At 32.3% G+C, this 22,440-nt stretch overlaps 1 protein-coding gene across 1 annotated transcript in view; it reads right to left on the reverse strand.

The window, feature by feature from the left end:
• Positions 1-13,209: 13,209 nt before the first annotated feature.
• The window catches only part of LOC143064297 (uncharacterized), a 30,683-nt gene continuing 21,452 nt past the window's right edge, over positions 13,210-22,440 (reverse strand). The window contains exons 11-13 of the mRNA XM_076237034.1: positions 22,205-22,432; positions 14,855-14,955; positions 13,210-14,138 (exon numbers count right to left, since the gene is read on the reverse strand). Of these exons, the coding sequence (XP_076093149.1) occupies positions 14,046-14,138; positions 14,855-14,955; positions 22,205-22,432 (422 nt within the window). The 3' untranslated portion in view covers positions 13,210-14,045. The remainder of the gene's footprint in view (positions 14,139-14,854; positions 14,956-22,204; positions 22,433-22,440) is intronic.

Consider the following 22,440-nt stretch of genomic DNA (forward strand, 5'->3'; position numbering starts at 1 on the left):
AAAAGGGCGGAGAAATACAACAAATGACAACCACAAAAACCCATCATGTGACTTGACAAGAACAGACAAAACAATATTTGCAAACGGTCCGAGTCACTATATATGCTAGCATTATACGGCCTTGATCTCTAATATGTTGATTTTTTCCAGAATAATTAAAATCAAAGAAATTTTAAATTTAAAGCGATCTTTTTTCAGTAAAATAATTGTTCAATCGATAATCGTGTTTAAATGTATATACTGAGAATGTTGTTTTTAAACAAAATATATATTTAAACCTAAAATATCCTGTCTTCAATTTCTTATGGATTTAAAATAACCTGCGCTAGTTTATCTAATAGAAATACAATCAAAATAATTTTTGTTATGATAAATATTGAATTGAATTGCAGAAAATAAACGTTAAAGACGCCTGGGCTACCAAATTCATGTTCACTGATCTTACATCTGGTTTATATTATATTAAAAGTAAATCCAAATTAAAAATCCAAAAATAAACCATTAACATTTAAGCCTTTTTTAACTTATTTTTATAGTTCGTTCTTATATTGTACTGTTACACCACTGTCCCAGTTAAGGGGGAGGGTTGGGATCCCGCTAACATGTTTAACCCCGCCACATTCTGTAAATATGTGCCTGTCACAAGTCAGGAGCCTGTAATTCAGTTGTTGTCGTTTGTTGATTTGTTACTTATTTGTTTTCTCTTTAGAATTGTTTCACATTGATAATTTCGAGGACTTTTATAGCTGACTATGCGGTATGGGCTTTTCTCATTGTTGAAGGCCGTACGGTTACTTGCAGTTGTTAATTTCTGTGTCATTTGGTATCTTGTCGAGAGTTTTTTCTCATTGGCAATCATACCACATCTTCTTATTAAATTAACAATTGAAAAAAAAAGATATGGGGTATCGATCTAATTCACAAAATCAGTACATGCAAAGCAAATAACACACAAAAAGCAAAGAAACAGCTCTTTTATTGCTGTTCTTAATCTCATAGTCACAATGAGGCCTTCAAAACGAGTTAAAAAAAGTTTAAAGACGGCCTATAGCGCCGGCTTGAGCAGAAATCTTTGCAAAAATTGTTCGGATGAACTAACAATGCCTGGACTGGATAATATGAATCAGTATTTCTTGCGTATTTCAGTCAAGACAACATTTATTAAACATTCGAGATGTTCTCTGAAGTTTTACGAAGGTCGTATAACTCGATATAAACATAAATATTAATAGATAGCAAGTAAGTGCAATTGGCTTTTTCTAAGTCTGTTTGCTTTCGTGTTATTGGTTCAAACAATTATTTAATCGTCGGTTTTACCTGTATAAGACTTATTTTTTGTTGAACGAATTAGTTTATTGAATGGTTCACACTTGTTTGAGTTTCAATGTTGGAATACATTTCATTTTTATAGCTTAACACGCATAGTACATGCGTTACACATCTAGATGCGTGGTTACATTGAAGCAAACATGAATAGGAATTCAATTGATTCTCAATTATTCACTTATAAGTAAAAAATACTTGACTTTTCGCCTTTTAGACAAATTGGGGCCAAACTGACCGCTTTTGTTAATACACGCAAGAACGCATACGTCATACATCCTTAATATTTGAAACAAGATAAAATTGTATTTTATTTTTTGCTTCAATTGTAGCTAATAACCCTTTAATCAAATATATTAGAAAGTGTATAAGTATTACAAATATCACTCTTAAAATTGTTTTATACATGTTTCATACTTACAACATAATGATCCACATGTATTCTTTTTTAATTTAGAGCATTTTTCCATTGTTTGTTTTTAGTCAATGCTGACACTCGGATAACTAATAAAAATAAAAGTGACACGAAAAAATAGGACTTAGGATGGAAAAGTCTTAATCTTTCACACAAAACTTATAAAATAGAATTTTATGTCAATGAATTTAACATGTTTTCCACATAATGCACTATTTATTTGATAATATTTAAATATATCCTTCAATTTGACAGTCGTCAATAAGAACATTCCTAGTAACTTTAGAAAACTATTATAGACATTTAACATTTACAATTTAGACATTATTTACTTTTACCAATTGTGGGCTCTTGTCAGGCAAAATAGACGACCATTGTTACACAATAATGATTATAAAAAATGCGAGTTTTTAGTGAAAATATTCAATGCACAAAGAAATAAAGTAAAATATGAGCAAATATGATATACTTACAATGTTTACAGTCTAAAGTGTTATGTGTCATGAAGTAAATTTTATAAAAATAGATGTAAAATATATTAGCAGGAAATAAAAGATCATAATAGAACTAGAACTATAGTTTCTTATTTTGAAGGACTGTGGAAATCATGACCACTGACAAACAGTGAGAAACTATAATGCAGTCATCAAGGGGCTGTCATTCAAAAGCTGCAACAATAATTATGATGATATTATCCCCAATACTTTTCTCCTCGTGACTAATGTATACCAACGAGGAGTAGATTTGATACTGTGCAGGATTCTTGAGTTGACGGTGCTCTAGAACACACTGAGGGAAAATTATAAAATGTTCACCAATTATTTATCATTGTTAATATGTTTTTTGTTGATCAGATGGACTATAACTGTTACAGTTACAAAATGCCATCGACCTGCTCTATTGTTTCAAGGAGTATCATCATATCTACCTGTCTCTATAGGAAAATGGTAAGCAGAGTGCGAAATCTTGTTAGACTCTTTCTTCAATTTTTTAAAAACAATATCCAGATATTTAATTTCCCTTCTGAGTGGTTATTGAGATTTGTATATATATATATCCCAATCTTTTAAAACGGCAATATAAAGATTGCTGTTGTCTATTACCCCTGTCATAAAATGTTAAAGAGTATTGATTAGTGAGACGACCTGAACCCCGCACTTTCTTTGACTTATTTGATTATTAAGAAGTAAGTGCCAGATTTTTGCCGTATTTGGCACAATCTTTTTGGAATTTTGGATCCTCAATGCTCTACAACTTTGTACTTGTTTGACTTTATATCTATTTTGATATGAGCGTCACTGATGAGTCTTATGTAGACGAAACGCGCGTCTGGCGTACTAAATTATAATCCTGGTACTTTTGATAACTATATTTGTTATCTGTAGTATTTTATTATTGCTTTAATGATATTTTAATATATTGGAAACAATTTACCAAATCTGACAGGATGATTTTCAGGATATTCTTTAGAGTAAATATGGTCAAATGAATCGATTCAATTTCTAAATTTACCAGGCATCGGTTTAAAGGGACCCACATCTCACAACTGTATGAACAAGTAAAATAACAAAAAATATCGAACTCCGATGAAAACTCGAAACGGAAAGTCCCTAATTAAATGGCAAAATCAAAATCACAAACACATCGAATGAATGGATAGCAACTGTCATATCTCTGACTTGGTACAGACATTTTCTTATGTAGAAAATGGTTGATTAAACATGGTTTTATAGCATGCTACCCTCTCACTTGTATGACAATATCATATATTTTTTAAAATTATATTGACAACAATGTGAGAACAAAACAAACAGACATAATTCTAGTAAGTAAAAATGTCAAAAATAGGGGTACATCCTTGAGTCCTCCAGTTAATGAAAATGACTCAAGTCGTGCTTGTGATGCTCCATAAGAAAATTCGATTCATATTTTGTTTAGAATGTCCGATCGGCGAGTCTCGCTTTTCTCTTTTTCTTACTCTCATTAAATATAGTTTTAATTATCCTACCATGCTTAAAAGCACTATCCATATCCGTATACTGAAAAAACCTATAGGTTCTTATATATAGACATCGTCAAATACGTTAATAAAGTAATACAAATAGACAGGAAATACTAAAAAAAAAAATAAAAAACATTTATTTACAAAATTTTAATCTGCTTACCGAGTCCCTGTGCTTAAAATAGCATAAGGTAGCAATACAAAGTTAGGAGTTTAGTTTCGCATTTTTGCCCCGATGGATTTTTCAAATATGAAAGTTATTGTGTAAGAAAATTCACTTTTAGACAGCTGAGTACTAATTTAGCCTTCAAAGATGGTTTATAAGATCAAGATTATTTTTTACATGTTTTATTGGCTATTTTCTGTTTGACTCTCCGTATTTTCATAGCTAGACCAGCCATCGGTCCAGAAATTAATGTAATGTTTACAAACACGAATTTTCCTTTACAGCTAAAGCCCCTTTAAACATATTGAATCCATATATTTTTCTCATCTACAGAATTATATATAATTTCTATCATCTTGAACTTTTATGTATTGTTATGATTTTGAGAGGATAATGTTTTTTTTAAAGTTGTTATAGCTTGTATTCAATCCTATTGTTTATTTGAACAATAACAACTCTTACACATTACTTTATTACAGAAATCAAACAAGTACCAATCATTATTTCTAGCTGTTGCAACAAAGGAAAAATTTTCATTTTAGAGGTTCGGATCGGTATATACAGATTAATGTATAACCTTTTCCGTATCTACCCGGGTAGCATCCCAATACCCGCCATATCAACAAGAGACGTTATGGAAAAGGACATGCATTGATCTTTTTATAATATACTATCGATGTACAAGACGTCTTATAGGCTGATATGATACTAAGATTTGGTATAATTTTATAGCTAGTTTACTTCCACTCGTTACACATATAAATCAATTATCAAGTTATTTGATTTTCTGGGGGGAAAGGGGGGGGGGGGGGGGCTATGGTTTTTTTTTCTGGACAAATAATTTTTTTCCCCTGTGGCGAAAAACAATCTATTTTTTTCGCGACAAGTCGAAAACAATTTTTTTCTTTCAATTTTAGCATTACATATAGTGGCAGCTGAGGGTGAAACAAACAATTTTTTTTTCTCAGAATCAAAAACAAATTATTTTTTTCTCCAAAAACTGGAAACAAACTTTTTTTCCAAAAAAAACCATAGCCCCCCCCCCCCCCCCCCAGAAAATCAAATCGTTGCTGCCTAAGATCAAATATATTCTAATACATTAATTATCAGACATTCGAAGCCTAAGAATGCTACCCACATGCCCAAATCGGGTCACCCTAATGATACCCTTTTTACAAAGATCACTCTGTGACATTGGTACTTCGTTGAAGAAGTTAATTACATTTAAAAATCTCCTTTGTAAGGTTAATTTTAAGATTTTCAAAAATCTGTGGCCTCGTTGATATTTTAAAAAATCTTAAATACCCAGTAATAATAGTTCCATTGTAACAAATAGGTCTTTCATAAAATTTAATGTAAACAAGTTAAGTGTGAATAAAAAATTTCAAATTTCAAAAAGTTAACTCTGAAAACTATTTTCAAAAAAATTCCTTATTACAATTTATTTTAATTGTGGTTTTCAGTCTTAGATATACAATGTATATGTATATGTATTTCCTATAAAAATAAGAAAAGAACCTTGACATTAAAAACTTACCTCAAACGCTGTTAACTGTTGTGTGTTTAAATTGACTTTTGTGTGATGCTCTTTGTCTCGGGACACTTACGTAAAGGACCTCCCCTTTTCTCTATGTATTTGTGTGATTGTCTTCTTAAAGTAGATTTTCATTAATATTCTTAGTACTTTTCGCTTATTTAATTCGTCCTTACTGGCATCCATACGATATCAAAATAGCAGAAGTGTATATATGATCAACTGGCTGTTGCATCCATTCTTCTTATATAAATATTAATTACAATTATTGAAGAGTACTCTATACTTCGTGTGTGCGTCGGTGCCGGTATTGACTATTAAACATAAAAATGTTTTAATAGGTCAAAAAATACTCTGCATGTTGTACAGGTGGCGGAAGATATCCCGTCATCTACGCAATCAGTATTGTGTCTAGTGGGAGCTTTCACTATCGAGTCTGATAGTTTATCCCACGCTATAATTGGTTTCGGAATGATTGAGTACTTGAAACATTTGTGTCTTGGGCTAAAGACGGTAAATACCATGGCGTTGTAGTTCCTAGATGGTCTGTAAAGTGGGTGTTTTTCCTGGAAACATTGATTTATTGAACATGAAAGTTGTACTAAATATGATGAAGTTCTTTCAGTTTTCGTGAGGCGAATGGAATTTTCTCGCTTGCTTTGTTGGGGTTCAGGTCTTTAAGCAGCTTTTCTACTCCACTTAAAGTGATGTTGATGTCGTAGTTTTCATTTCACATAACTGACATTTCAGTTCTATTGTCTTCGGTTAACACAGATTGAAATGGATTGTTCAAAGTATCTGCTTTGTCAACTGTGTCATTTGATGCAACTTCCTGATGTTTTGGAGGTGGTACTGCAGCTGTTTCTTTCCTCGTGTACTTTAGAAAAAGGAAACATAGTCCAATAGCATTTGTGTGTTACTTTACGGGATAGCTGTTTAAGGTTATATTTTGTTTTTATTTTTTCTTTATCTCCGATATTTTTAATATATTGCAGTTGGTCTCTCTTTATCATTATCCCATGGAATTCTAATGTTATCCAAGGGTATCCATGTAGGTGTTGAAATGAATATAAATTATATGGTCATTATAAATTTACTGTTTGCAAAGTATATGCCTGGTACCTTTGATAACTATTTACTCCACTGGGTCAATGCCACTGTTTGTATGTTTGTGGACGTTTCGTACCCGAGGGTATCACCAGCCTAGTAGTCAGCACTTCGGAGTTGATATAAATAACAATTGTATGGTCATTTTTATAAATTTATTGTTTGCAAAAGTATGATTTATTCGATCGAATTACTAAGGATTTTATCATCTCAGGCATAGATTACCGAAGCCTTATTTGGCGCAACTACTTGGAATTTTTCGTCAATGCTCTTCAGATTTGTACTTGTTTGGCTTTCTAACTATTTCGATCTAAGCAACACTGATGAGTCTTATGTAGACGAAACGCGCGTCTTGCGTATTAAATCATAAACTTAGTACCTTTGATAACTATTTAATAGTCATCTGTGGTATTTTTTTAACAGGAAGTGTATGTGTATTTTCTTTAGATTCCTTCTACTTTTACTAAAGTCGTCTCCAAGATTTTTTTGCTTCAGCTTTCATTTTCTCTAAATTTGTTTCATTATATTGGTACTTTTCTTGGTGTCTGATTTTGTTAAACTGTTGTAGTTGTTGATTTGTCACAAACAATATCATGATCAGAAATCCCTTGGCATACTTCAGTTTTTTGTATTGTTGAAAGTGTTTTCCTCTTGTTGCTTGAATATATTTGTTGTACCATCCAGGTTTCTATCTGTTTTGAGATCTATTGCTTCAAGGTGTATTTAGGTGTTTTACCATTTTCTTTCACTTGGCCGTTTTATAAGTCCCTGCACTCTTTGTCTTGCAAGTGTAATCCCCTCCGACCCAAACTGTCTTGTTTTCAAAACTAGCTCCATTCTCTAGATTCTGTTTCATTTCCTTCATTGCGTTTAATAAATGCCGTATTGGAGTAGTGTTTATAGTTTACTACCCGAGGTAGATTTCTGTTTAGCCCATCTGTCTTACTCTTATGCTCTTCTGCTTATTCATTTACAAAAGTGTTTCAGGTGGATACAGACACTCCTGTCATATTTATCTGATTTTCTGTATACACCCCCTTTGATTTTTTCAGGGAATTTGTCTCCGTTTTTAGCTCATCTGGTCCACAGGTCCAAGTGAGCGTTTCTCATCACTTTGCGTCCGTCGTCGCCGTTAACTGTTACAAAAATCTTCTCCTTTGAAACTACTGGGCCAAATTTAACCAAACTTGGCCACAATCATCATTTGGGTATCTTTTTAAAAAAATGTGTCCATTGACCTGGCCAACCAACCAAGATGGCCGCCATGGCTAAAAATAGAACATTGGGGGTAAAATGTAGATTTTGGCTTCTAAAGCAAAGCATTTAGAGCAAATCTGACAGGGTAAAATTTCAGATGAATCGAACACCGGTTGTTGGGTTGCTGACCCTGAAATGGTAATTTTAAGGAAATTTTGCCGTTTTTTGGTTATTATCTTGAATATTATTATAGATAGAGATAAACTGTAAACAGCAATATTGTTCAGCCTATTAAGATCTACAAATAAGTCAACATAACCAAAATGGTCAGTTGACACCTTAAGGAGTTATTGCCCTTTAAAGACATTTTTTACCAATTTTTGTTATATTTCACACAAATCTCACCTCTGAAACTACTGGGTCAAATTTAACCAAATTTATCCGCAAACATAATTAGGGTATCTTGTTTAAAATTGTGTGCGGTGATCAAGCCAACCAATTAAGATGGCCACCATGGGAAAAATAGAACATAGGGGTAAAATGTAGATTTTGGCTTATAACTCTGAAACCAAACCATTTAGAGCAAATCTGACAGGGGTTAATTTTTTTATCAAGTTTATTTCTATCTGCTATGAAATTTTAAGATGAATCGAACAACTGGTTGTTGGGTTGCTACCCCCTTATTGGTAATTTTTGAAGAAATTTTGCCGTTTTCGGTTATTATCTTGAATAATATTATAGATAGAGACAAACTGTAAACAGCAATAATGTTCAGCAAGTAAGATCTAATAATAAGTCAACATGACCACAATGGTCAGTTGGCCCCTTAAGGAGTTATTGCCCTTTATAGTGATTTTTTACCAATTTTTCGTAAATTTTTGTAATCTTTTACCCAAATCTTCTCTGAAACTACTGGGTCAAATTTAACCAAATTCATTTGCAATCATAAAAAGGGTATCTAGTTTTAAAAATGTGTGCGGTGACCCAGACAACAAATCAAGATGGCCACCATGGCTAAAAATAGAACATAGAGGTAAAATATAGATTTTGGCTTATAACTCTGAAACCAAAGCATTTAGAGCAAATCTGAGAGAGGTTAATTTGTTAATCAAGTCAATTTCTATCCGCTTTAAAATTTCAGATGAATTGGACAACTGGTTGTTGGGTTGCTGCCCCGATTGGTTATTTTTGAAGAAATTTTCTGTTTTTTGTTATTATCTTCAATACTATTATAGAGACAAACTGTAAACAGCAATAATGTTCAGCAAAGTAAGTTCTAGTAATAAGTCAACATGACCACAATGATCAGTTAAGGAGTAATTGCCCTTTATAGTCACTTTTTAACAATTTTCTTTAATTTGGTAAATTTTTGTAAATTTTTACAAAATATTTTCCTCTGTATCTAAAGGTCCAAGTCTATATAGATAGAGAAAATTGTAAGTAGCAAGAATGTTCAGTAAAAGTAAGATCTACAAACACATTAACATCACCAATTTTGACATAAATCCATCTGTGTCCTTTGTTTAATATGCATTTAGACCAAGGTGAGCGACACAGACTCTTAAGAGCCTCTAGTTAATTGATGTTTTGATCCAGATTCAGCACCTATAATGGTGTGCTGTTCTATTTTTTCCGATAGCTGTTTTGAAGATGTCATTTTGTCCTCTTAAAGTCATAAGAAACCTCAAATTAAAAAAAATAATGCATATGTTTTTTTTATAACTCAATGGATAGTTTTCATTATAAAACTTATGAACATATACTTTTTTCTGAAGAAAATTATTTAATTTATTCATATTTAGAAGAAGTTTACTTTATTTTAATTGCTTCCTTCCAGGAATTCGAAGCAATTCCCACGACATATTTTCCGTAATGCAAGGTGACCTCAGTGTGACCAGCAATACGCATGGATGTCCTTAAAATAAACTATTATCTGAATTTACATGTTAAACACATGCTCAATTTCCATACTTTTTGTTGATTTTTTGTTGATTGTTGACAAACAGGTGACAATCGTTAAACTTCGGTTTCAAAACATGAACTTTAATTACCTGCCATATTTTCACAACAACACTGACCGATTGAAAAAAAAAAAAATCGACAATTATACGAAATTTATGCGAAAAAAAATTAAAAATTCTTGAACAGAAGACTAAGTTTATGATGTTTGTATGCATTGGTTCAAGAATTGGAAGAACATTATTTTTCACCGGTCACTCGTTTCTTATGACTTTAATGATTGACAGTTGATTATCATAATTCAATATTTTTTGTCCTGCCGATAACTTTTGTTCTATTAAAAACAAGAGGCTGTCACAACGACAGCAAACCGGATTTATTAACATTTATTTGTGTCCTGGCAATATCACAAGAACCATTACTGATGAATGGTGAAAGTGAAAATCGTCAATATCAAATTTGACCTCCATTTTGTCATCAGTATCAACATATTAAAATTTGAAAAGCTTAGATTGAATGGTTCATGAGTAAATGCAATAACGTTAATGGAAACGCCATTTTACGATCTTTCAAGAACCATAACTCCTGAACGGTAAAAGTCAAAATCGTCATTATTGAACTTGACCTCTATTTTGTCATCAGTAACAACATATAAAAATTTCAGAAGCTTTGGTTGAATGGTTCATGAGAAAATGCACGGACACGACAGGAAACACCATTTTTCAATCTTTCAAGAACCATAACTCCTGAACGGTACAAGTCAAAATCGTCATTATTGAACTTGACCTCCATTTTGTCATCAGTAACAGCATATTAAAATTTGGGAAGCTTCGGTAGAAAGTTCATGCATAAATGCACGGACACGACTGGAAACTCCATTTTTCAATCTTTCAAGAACTGTAACTCCGGAACGGTAAAAGTCAAAATCGTCATTATTGAACTTGACCTTCATTCTGTCATCAGTAACAACATATTAAAATTTGGGAAGCTTTGGTAGAACAGTTCATGCGTAAATGCACGGACACGACTGGAAACTCCATTTTTCAATCTTTCAAGAACCATAACTCCTGAACGGTAAAAGTCAAAATCGCCATTATTGAACTTGACCTTCGTATAGTTGTCAGTAATAACATATTAAAATTTTAAAAGCTTTGGTTGAACGGTTCATGAGTTAATGCACGGACAACATTTGATTGCCGCCCGCCCGGCCGCCCGCCGTACATCCCCAAATCAATAACCGACATTTTTGTCACAAAAATCCGGTTAAAAATGCCTGTATCAATTCTAGTTTTAAAGTTTATATATAAAGATTAAGCTAAAAACGTGTGGTCACATTTAAGTGCACTATTGCTGAGGCCCCTCATGGGGGGGTCCTAGTAATCACATAATCACCATTTTTTTGCCAATATAATCACATAATCATTAAATATTTGCTTATCTTTAGTAATCAAATAATCATAAACTAAAAATACAGTCCTAGGTAATCAAATAATCATGAAATATTTGGCTTAATAATCAAATAATCATTAAAAAAACGGCCAAGTAATCACATAATCAAAAACCCCATGAGGGCCCTCATTACTCCAATAAGGAGTCGACTTACGATTCTGTCCATGTAACGTTTTAGTAGATCTAGTCTTGCTGATCAATGTTAATAATAAAGGTTTCTATCCATCTATTATAGTTTTTGAGATAATAGACAAATGCAAAAATTTGCAACATCGTCATTTAAATTAAGGTCAATAACTCCAATAAGTTGTGGACTGACAATTTGTGACATGTTTACTTATTTGTAGTTCTCTTCTTGTTAATCATTTTTATGTATAAAGTTTCTATCTAAGTATCTAGCATAAAGTTTCAAGATAATAAGGAAAAGCGCTATTAAAAATTGTAAAACTTTTCATTCAAGGGCAAAAACTCCTACAGATGTGGACTGACAGTTTTGTTGTAATAGACATTTTCTTGGGTACAATTCAACATCATAAAACTCGCTCTTTATCCTGGCATATGTTCTATTTTCGCCATGTCAGCCATGTTTGTTGGCAAGTGGAGTCATCAGACACAATTGTTTTACTAGATACCCCAAGGATGAATGTGCAAAACAATTTCAGAGTAAATTTTGTAAAAATTGAACTGAATAGAATTATGACGATTGGCAGGCGATGAAAAAGCTCTCTGGCATATTAAATTATAAGCTTGGTACCTTTGATAACTATTTACATCACTGTGTCGAAGCCACTGCTGGTGGACGTTTTGTCTCCGAGGGTATCACCAGCCCAGTAGTCAACACTGCAGTGTTGACATGAATATCAATTATATGGCCATTTTTATAAATTTCCTGTTTAAAAAAGTATGAATTTTTCGAAATACTAAGGATTTTCTTATTCCAGGCATAGATAACCATAGCCTTATTTGGCTTAATTTTTTGAAATTTTGGGTCCTCAATGCTCTACAACTTTGTACTTGTTTGGGTTTATAACTATTTTGATCTGAGAGTCACTGATGAGTCTTATGTAGATGAAACACATATTAAATTATAAGCCTGGTACCTTTAATAACTATTGGTCCTTTGGTCTAAGTGAACTAAAACGAAGTTAACCTGATATTTATATTACCTGTACTCGAATCAGTTATGTTTGCAATTTTCATTAGCTGCTTACATTTACGGAGCTCCTGAGTTCACCCCTAGTTTTTGGTTGGGTTAATGTTGCACAGTCTGAAGTTTTCTAACTACAGTTGTGTATAATGTTGTTTACCTGATCAATTTGTGTTGTTGTCTTGTCATTGTCAGTTTGTTTTTCGACTTATGAGTTTCAATATTCCTTTGATCTATTTCTCCCCTCTTGATAATGGTTTTCATTGCTATTTTCGTAGTGATGATTATATCAATTGTTTCAATCTATACTTAACCCTTAACCTATAGCTGTACAGTAGATTCTACAGAAATGTTTTCCTAAATCTATATAATGAGATAAATATCAAAAGTTACCTCCGGTACACCAAGGATTATACAACTTCTGATTCTTTAAAAGAATAAAGTTCTATTGTCCAACACACTTGATCTGTCCAAGGGCAATAATTAAATATTTAAAATACTTTTTTTGGTTTTTTAAATTTTTGTATTAATATCTTAGAGAAATTAAGGCCTGAGATCAAATGCATAGCAATTTACAATATAAATCTTTATGATTGTAAGTATAACTTGTTTAAAATTACACTGACTAACAAATTTTCTTTAGCTATGAGCTAACCTGTTTTTATACTAGTTGATCAAATAGTAGACACCAATTCAAACTGCAATTTTGGTAAAATATTTTTAGAATTGGTATTGTGAAAGGGCAAAAACTTTAGGATAAGCATTGTAAGTGAACAGTCAAGTCTCAGAGTATATATTACACCCCTAGCATTAATAGGTATGCACACAACTGACTTATATTCATGTTCAATTCAAATGAGCAAACTAATTTAAAAGTCTAATAAAAACTGAAAAAAAAACCTTTTCAAAACATAGTAAAAAAAAACTTTATGATTGATCCAATGTCCCACATACTTTATATGTCCAAGGGCAATAATTAAATAAAAACTTTAAAAACAAGAATGTGTCCCAAGTACACAGATGCCCCACTCGCACTATCATTTTCTATGTTCAGTGGACCGTGAAATTGGGGTCAGAACTCTAATTTGACATTAAAATTAGAAAGATCATATAATAAGGAACATATATACTAAGTTTCAAGTTGATTGGACTTCAACTTCATCAAAAACTACCTCGACCAAAAACTTTAACCTGAAGCGGGACGAACGAACGAACGAACGAACGGACGGACGGACGAACTAACAACGGAGCCACAGACCAGAAAAAATAATGCCCCTCTACTATCGTAAGTGGGGGATAAAAATTTCCTCAGGCACATAATTAGTATAACAGGAATTGATTGTCTTCTTGCACATATGTAAAAAATGTAAGTGTATTTGTATTTGGATAAACATATTCCTTTTTATGTAAGTGGAATTGCTATACAAACATAATTGTATTTCGACTTTTGTTCCAAATATCTCATAGGCGCAGTCCTAATGACTACAGTTTCTTTTCAATTCAATATTAACAAAAAGAATTATGTTTTCTTTTTCTCATTCTCCTAGTGAGGTCCAACACTAGAGTTGTTGGCATTGACAAAACCCCACAGGTACTTAAAATGGGGTTTTACTGTTCAGCCTAGGAACATTCAGTTTTTCAGAAGTCCTACCAGTGTACTAATTATAACACTGTCATTAAAACTGAGCTCTCAAATACAGCTATTGCTAATGTTCTTGTAATTTATGTCGTAGCTCTCAAATACAGCTATGGTGAATGTTCCTGCAATTTATGTCGTAACTCTATGATCTGTGATCTGTATCTGTCTTCTTCTTCTAATATAACCAAATTTCTTAAATCCTGTATAAAGAATTAAAATACAACTTTATCATAGGTCAAAAATTTCTTAAAACAAGAAAAGAAAAGATTTTTTAATATATTCATAGTTATGATCACAACAGCCTATCAGATCTTTTATAGATGTTTAAGAACAGCACTGTGCTTTTCAAACTTTGCATGTAAAAAGATATACAAAAATCTATAAATTCTATGCCCAATATTTTTTTAAATTTTGAGCGAGATAGAAAGGAATATTTTTACAATTCTCACTAAAACTTAGTCAAAGCTAGTTATTCTCACTAAAACGTAGTCAAAGCTAGTTACCATTGTTAAAAGAATATATAAATTGACTGGTTTTATCTGATCTTTTAAATGAACTTAAAGTTTTAAAGCGCTTGTATTGCTTATTTTGATCTTGCTCTATACATATATCATTAGTATATCATTAAACCCTGAGGAGACAGAGTCTTATATAATTTCTAGTACTACAATTTATAAAAGACAAGTTTATCAAACACAAAACATAGTCTTTCATAACTGTATGTGCTGATTCTAAAATTGACCTATTTAGAAAACTAAACATAAGGCATTGAGGACTTGGTTACATACAGCATAATGCAGGAAAAGGAAAACAAATCTTTTCTCAGCAATTCATTACAGACTAGGATGATTAATTTAGGGACAACATAAAAATGATAAGTTGGCATTAACCAATTCTGAGTCATGTCTTTACTTACCTGCATAGATAATAGAGCTGTAGTAGAACCAAATCTGATATAACTAGTATTGTCCCTCTTCATTGTATATAAACTACCTTTTGATGGCTTTATCCTGATAACTGATACAAAAATTATTTCTTGATTAAAAAAAGACTGACAAATCCCAGCTTCCGCCTAATTGTAATCACTATTTCTCACATTCTGTGACAAAAATTTGACAGCTTTTGTTGCAAGTGAAACAAAACCCACAAAATTTTAACTCATCAAAAATTGCTGTTTCAACAGTATAAAATCATGTACTTTGCCCTATAATTGTTTACTTTTTTCACATTGCGACTTGGATGGAGAGTTTTGGTATTGGCACTCAAACCAGATCTTCTTATTTCTATTAAAGACAAATCCCTCTATTGTTTATGCGCATATACAAGCGCAACAGTACTATGCCGTCAGTGGTTTATGACGTCGCGGTTTCCGCGAACTGGAAACGTTTATCAGAGTTATTCCTCTTTGAACAGATGGAGAGAGTGACAATCGTTTTGACAGGTTAATTTGCCGAGAAAAAAATGAAAATTGTTTTTAAATAATAGACACATTCCAGAATTGGATAAAATATGAGAATGAAAAGAGAGTCAACTATACAGCAATCTAACAACAAAAAATACACAAAAATGACCGTAAAGAAACGAAATAGAATCTGGATACTCGACAACAAGATGAGCCAATCAAATTATAATATAATACTTTTTTTCCTTAATTTTCTACATGTAAAGACTTTTGTAGGTTCTTAATTACATCGATATTTTACAAATCATTAAGAAATTACGAAAATCATCAATCTTTCTGATCATGTCCTCAAAATTCACTGTATCTTTATCAATAGGTATGGATATGGCAAATTGCACTGACGTATTTTGAATGTGTACTGCACTTACATTTTTACATGAATATGATAATTAGATTTCAAATAAACACCAACAAAACAGTAACCTAATGACGCATACATGTAAAACAAAGTACATCTAGAGAAGTTAACATATAATCTTCTAACATTGTAGGTTTTTTTATATGACCATTCCGAGTTTGTCCCGATTGTTTGATATTTATGTATAAGGTGGGCATTTTTTGTTTAAAAAAACATAATCGTGTCTGTGTTAAAAAGATGTCGGAATGAAGAATTACAGAGGAATGCATATGGGAAAAAAATAATTAAAAGGAGATTTGAGAAAAGAGGTCGGACTATGTTTTATTCATACCCACGGTAGGACAGCTGTATGAGTATACTTAGACTGAGTTTCTAGCAACATTACGGAATATTTCGATATTCATAGATGCCTAAGGATGAGTGATCAAAACAGAAATGGTGTTAATTAGACCCCGTTAACACTTGCACGGAATTGAAATAAAATCGATCTCTGAAGAGCATCTCGCGTTTTCGATCTTTTTAAAAGAACTTGTGCGTTTACATTTAGTATACATTGCATATCTAAAATAATCAGCCTAACCATTTCGTTGACAAAAAATCGTAAAAAATTGAATAAGGAAATACTTGGTTCATTAGATAATTATATGCTTCTGCATTTATTAATATTATATTTGATTAACATGTCATAAGTAATTAAAAAAAAAGAATTGTCAGAAAAAAATTACTTATAACGCTCATTTCGTTTGAAGATGAGTAATCTACAGAAAAAAAAAATACAGAATGAATACAATTGAAAAGATATTGTTTTAAAAAGGTGCACCGAATATCACACGTATAGTAAGAGAATATGGAACGAAAAAGTAACAGGGCATCAGTCGAGCACTGAAACGAGTATTTACGCCTTAGAATAGGGTGATTTTATCTCTTAGAACCAATATATAGCATCAGAGACAAGAACAAAAAAAGGTGCGACCTATAACAAGCATATTGTAAGCGAATAAGTAGCAGGTCATCGGTCTAACGCTAAAACTGGAACATACGCGCTAATAGGTATATTTCACTTTTAAGAACCTATAGCTAACACCAGAGACAAGAAAACAATTTAAAAGATTTGTTTCGTAATAGGTGCAATGTGTTTCAACGTATAAGGAACGAATAAGTAACGGTATCAGTCGAGCGCTGTAACGGGTCCTGTCTCAACTCAGGAGTATGTAATTTAAAGTGGTTGTTGTTTGCAAAAGAGTCACACATTTGTTTTTCATTAATTTTTTTTTTTTATTATTTTCTAGTTTGAATTGTGTTACATTTGTCCTTTCGGGACCTTTCATAGTTGTGTATGCGGTATGGGATTTGCTCATTGTTGTAGGCAGTACGGTGACCCATAGTTAATAATTTCCAGTGTCAATTGGTCATTTGTGGAGCATTGTGTTATTTGCAATCATACCACATTTTCTTTTTTTATTAATATATTTTCAGAAGAATGACGCAAAAAACGTCGAATATATTAATTTGGTTTTTATTATGTTCATGGCACGTTTTGCCAAATCATCTGAGAATAAACACTGAAAACATTTTTAAACTGACCATGCGCAGATTTATTTTCATATCTACATAAAACACTTGGAATTTTATATCGATTGATTGATTGAAAAGTCGATCGCGATGTATCTAAAGCGTTTTCACTTGAAGAAAAATCGGTTCATAAAAAAATCGTTCTTTTAAAACTACGTCTGGGGATGGAATGTTTACGTCCGATTGAAGATCGATCTTTCTCATTTTTGCAATACTAAAGATCCGCGATCTCAGAAATGATCGATCTTTATTGTTATTGGAAACGGAGTCTTAGATTTCTAATGATTTTAAGTAATTATCATCAAAATAAAAAGGAACAACATTCTTAAACGAAATTAAAATTCATGATACCAGAAGCAAATTTCTGTCTTGTCTTTCAGATGTACTTTGATTGAACAATGATATTATATAAAATGTCTTTACTATTTTAAAAAGAATTTCTGTTCAACACGTAAGCACTATGAATAACCTGAAATGAAATGTTCACAGAAGCATTCGTGTGTACTTTTGTACAACACATTGTTTTCCAACCACCGCATTTATATTACGTGTCTGTGATACTGACTGAAAACTAAGTACTATCATGTGTAGATTACTGTGAATTTATCGTAGTTTAAAACAAACAAACAACAAAACAGCAAATAACGAGAACTAGGTTGTCTCTAATTTGTGAGAATATAGCCTAAAACGGCCGAACGTCTTTCGACGTTGTTTTTAGAATTGGCGCAATGTGTTCCCGCCAATTCAAATTGTTAACCCCTTTTTTGAAATATCTATTTTTCCATTACGGTGACCCCATCTTTTTATTTCCTTATTTTGTTTAGATATAAACAACGCATATTCTATTGAAGACTCATGGAGAAATTATTGGTCAATTTTTTTTAAACTTATTTTTTTATATGTATTTCACAATAAAAAAAAGGCGGGAAAACTATTATAGCGACTTATCATTATTATTTTCCATTCAGTAAAGGGTGATATTATTAAAATAGTTTGTATTAACAACTAGGTTAACAAAACAGACAAGTTTTTATTGGATACAGACTTTAAAAAAAATATTACACTGCTATTGACTAGAAGTCCCAATTTCCAAATTCCGTGAAAAAGATGGCGTTTTAAATCGAAAACGAGGTCGGTGACCCCATTTTTTTATTTGCTTATTTTAAAGCTTTTACCTAGCCTAAAGTAAAAATAAAATATAAAGAAGATATTATTGGTAGATCTGAATAGAAGGATTTGTCTTTAAGCACATTTTTTCTATACGTTATTTATGTGCAATCTTGGCTGCCAACTTCAAAATATTTGTCAGAACTTGTCAAAAATCATAACAGCAATCACCCCATTTTGCTTTTGAAGGCTAAAACACAGTAATGGTAAAGAAAAGAAGTATAAAGAGTAGTGAGGTCAAGATAACATGTGTATGTTCATTATCCGCTTAACATCATGAACATATGGAGAGTTTAAAAATATCAATTTATTAATTATACGAAAAACAAGAGGCTCTCAAAAGCCTGAATTGCTCACCTGTAATTTTTTACTTAAATTTTTCATCAATGATTACTTTTGCTTTTGAGTATATTTATAATGAGTGGCTTAAAAAGGGGCGCACTACGTTTGCGCGCATTTGGGGATTAAAATGTTTTACGTTTGCGCGCAGCTTTTGATTACATTTGCGCGCATACATTTTACAGGTAAACTCAGGTAAAAATATCAATGAAAAATAAAATAAATCATAATTGACTATATTTTTTCATAATAAATATGACTTATCAATTATTAATTTTGAAAATATTTGTTAATTCAAATTATATGTTCTTGTATGTATTGAATAAAGTGATCATGATCATGATAAACCCCTCATGATCATAATAAACCCCGTTATAGCTTAAGGCATACATGTAACTTCATTGCGAATATTTTAGAGTGAATAGTGTTTCAACGAATAGTGATCGCTTTTAAAATTAGTAAATACTTTAAGTTAGTTTGTAAAGATACACCAAGGCACAAACATGGAGTTTCGTTTGTCTGAAACAAATCGAGGGAAAAAATCATTAATATACGATGGATTTACTTTCCGTATTGATAGAACACTAAAGTCTGGGGATATATCTTGGAGATGTACTGTTAAAGCTTGCAAAGGCAGAATAAAAACTGACGAACATTCAACAGTCATTCTTAATGGTAACTGTGATCATCAACACGAATCCGATGCTAGAAAACTCGAGAGGCAGATTATCCGCGTAGTTGTGAAGAAAAAGGCGACAGAAGACATAACTGCTAGACCTATGAAATTAGTCCGTTGCGAGTTGATGAATATAGAAGAAGAAACACTTATTGAAAAGGACCTGAAGAGTTTGACCATGGCTATTTACCGAGAAAGGCGCAAGGAATACCCAACTCTTCCAAAGTCAAGAGATGACGTACACAACACCATGGATGTCTTAGAATTAAAATCCAACAAAAAGGAACCATTTTGTCTTATGAACAGCAAAGAGCATGGTATTGTCATACTATCATGCAATTCCAATCTTGATGCATTATGCACAAAAGCTTCAGAACTTTTCATTGACGGAACTTTCAGTTACTGTCCAAAATATTTTGAACAACTTTACACTTTTCATGGATTTAAATTGGGACATTATGTACCACTAGTATTTGCTCTCTTACCATCCAAATCAGAGGAAATTTACACTGTTTTGCTCAACATGATATCTTCGTTGTGTACAGACAGAAACTTTATGTTTAAACCAAGGATCGTACATATTGACTTTGAAATCGCAATGCACAATGCGTTTAGATCTGTGTTTCCAGATACTATAATAGAATGCTGCCGTTTTCACTTAGGCCAAAGTTGGTGGCGCAAAATTCAGAAACTAGGGCTAAGTGTTGAGTATAAAAACAAAGAATGCGAAGTTGGATTGTGGTTGACAAAATTCTTTGGTTTGGCATTTCTTGATCCTACAACAGTTGGTGATTGTTTTGCAGAGGAAATGTATGAAGATATTCCAAATGATCCGCGTTGTGTAAAGTTTGCTGATTATCTAGTCGAAACATACATTGCACCAGAATCCCTATTTCCCCCAAGACTTTGGGCATCACTACCATCATCAGAATCTAGGCGTACTACAAACGGTCCGGAATCATTTCATGCTCACTATAATGAGCAATTTTACTCTGCACATCCATGTATTTTTGTGTTTCTGGACACTATTCTTAAATTACAGACCACCACATACATCAAACTAAGAGGGCTTGATACAGCAGCAGTAGTGCGCAGAAGTGAAAAAGAGAAAACAGATTATTTGATGGAGCAATTCAGAAAATACCAGGATGGAGAGGTTAACAGACTGTCGTTTCTAAAAGCTATTGGCTTCAAGTTTTATGCACGTACCGACATGTAAAATCATGTAGTATCAGTAGTTTTACCTTTTTATATCAGCTATGTTTTAACATTTTTATCTGTATATATTTCTAGGATTTAGTGCTTGTGCATAATAAAACGGACTTATCCTGCTCGAAATCCCACTTCCACCTCCTCGTTGGTGAGCAGGGGACTTAGACTAACGGAAGGGGTACTTATACTTGTAAAAATTGAACAAATAAATGAATAAAAAGTATTATTATCACGTATTTTACCTGAGTTTACCTGAGTTTACCTGTCAAAAAAATGCGCGCAAATGTAATCAAAAGCTGCGCGCAAACGTAATGATTTTTGCGCGCAAATGTAATGGTAATGCGCGCAAACGTAATGCACCGTTAAAAAGAACATTTAAATGTTCTATGTATCAGTATCTGTCATATTTTTGGTTGTAATAATGATGTCATGACGTCTTATGCCAGCATCAAACATCAAGCTTAGGTTAATGTCTGGAACCAATTTGCTTCAGATAAATGGACCAGCTAAAATTAACAAATAGATATATGCAGGGGCAACTATATATGTTATCAAACAAAATATTTCAGGAAGTTAAAAAAATAAATATCAATAAGTAATGGATTGTAAATCTTTAAAGAATAAGAAATCTTTGTTCAACATAAAAGGGGTAAATTTTGTAGTTATCAATCTCCAGATTTGTCAAACTATGCATAATTTGGGTTTTCTTTTAATATGAGTACTAAATTTGTTTGTAGCAAAACATCTGTGTATGGGATAAAATCTATACCTTTATTACAGGATTAAACACCTTTTTAAAGGAATTTATTGGTGTATAAACTCGACCAATTCACTCACAAACAAATAAAAGTCCAAAGGACTTTTTTGATATGTTTGTGAGTGACTTGGTCCAGTTTATACATCAATAAATTCCTTTAAAAAGGCGTATTAATCCTTATAATTCTTTAAAATAGGAGATAGGAAATATATTTTTCCACACTGGTTACCTCTATCACACGTAAATTGTATATTTATGTCATTGAATAGACCTGGCGCATGAATATATTTGTTGGTTGACGCAAAAATATGTACTCAATGAAATTTGCTATCTGATAATAAACAGCTGCGCCATGAGCGCATGATACGCCCGACGTCTTATGTGGAAGTCTTATGAAATAATCATAAATAGTTTCTTATTATCATTCAAACGAATGATTTTGTGTAGTATTTTATTTAACGATTAACGTGCAGTGAAAATAAATTTGGTTAAGTCGGTGTTATTATTGCCATCATCTTGTTTACATTAGTTACGAAAAGCAGTTTGGTCATCCTTGTCTATCGAAAAATAACCAATGTCAAGATCAATTACCGGAAATTCTCTCTACCAATCATATCAACGTATTTCCTAATATATAAGAATTATTCATAGTTTTTTTAAATTCATAAGTTGAAACATTGCTGATTTTACTTTATATTCATTCAATACTGCAGCTTTACTTACCAATAATATACAAATCTGGTATTGGTATTAATCGTCCTGAATCTTCATTATCTTCTACAACCTGATGGTACTCCATATCAAATAAAGAATGCAGGGCAGGGGGAGACAATTTATCTGTCATCATTCTATCTACACCAAGTCTAAACTCATCTCGATCATCCCTAGATGCCTTTAATCCCTCTGCCTTTGATATTGCGGATAACCCAAAAATAATCTCCCCACCTTTGCCTGAAATA

This window comes from Mytilus galloprovincialis, chromosome 2, assembly GCF_965363235.1.
Source record: "Mytilus galloprovincialis chromosome 2, xbMytGall1.hap1.1, whole genome shotgun sequence".
NCBI lineage: Eukaryota > Metazoa > Mollusca > Bivalvia > Mytilida > Mytilidae > Mytilus > Mytilus galloprovincialis.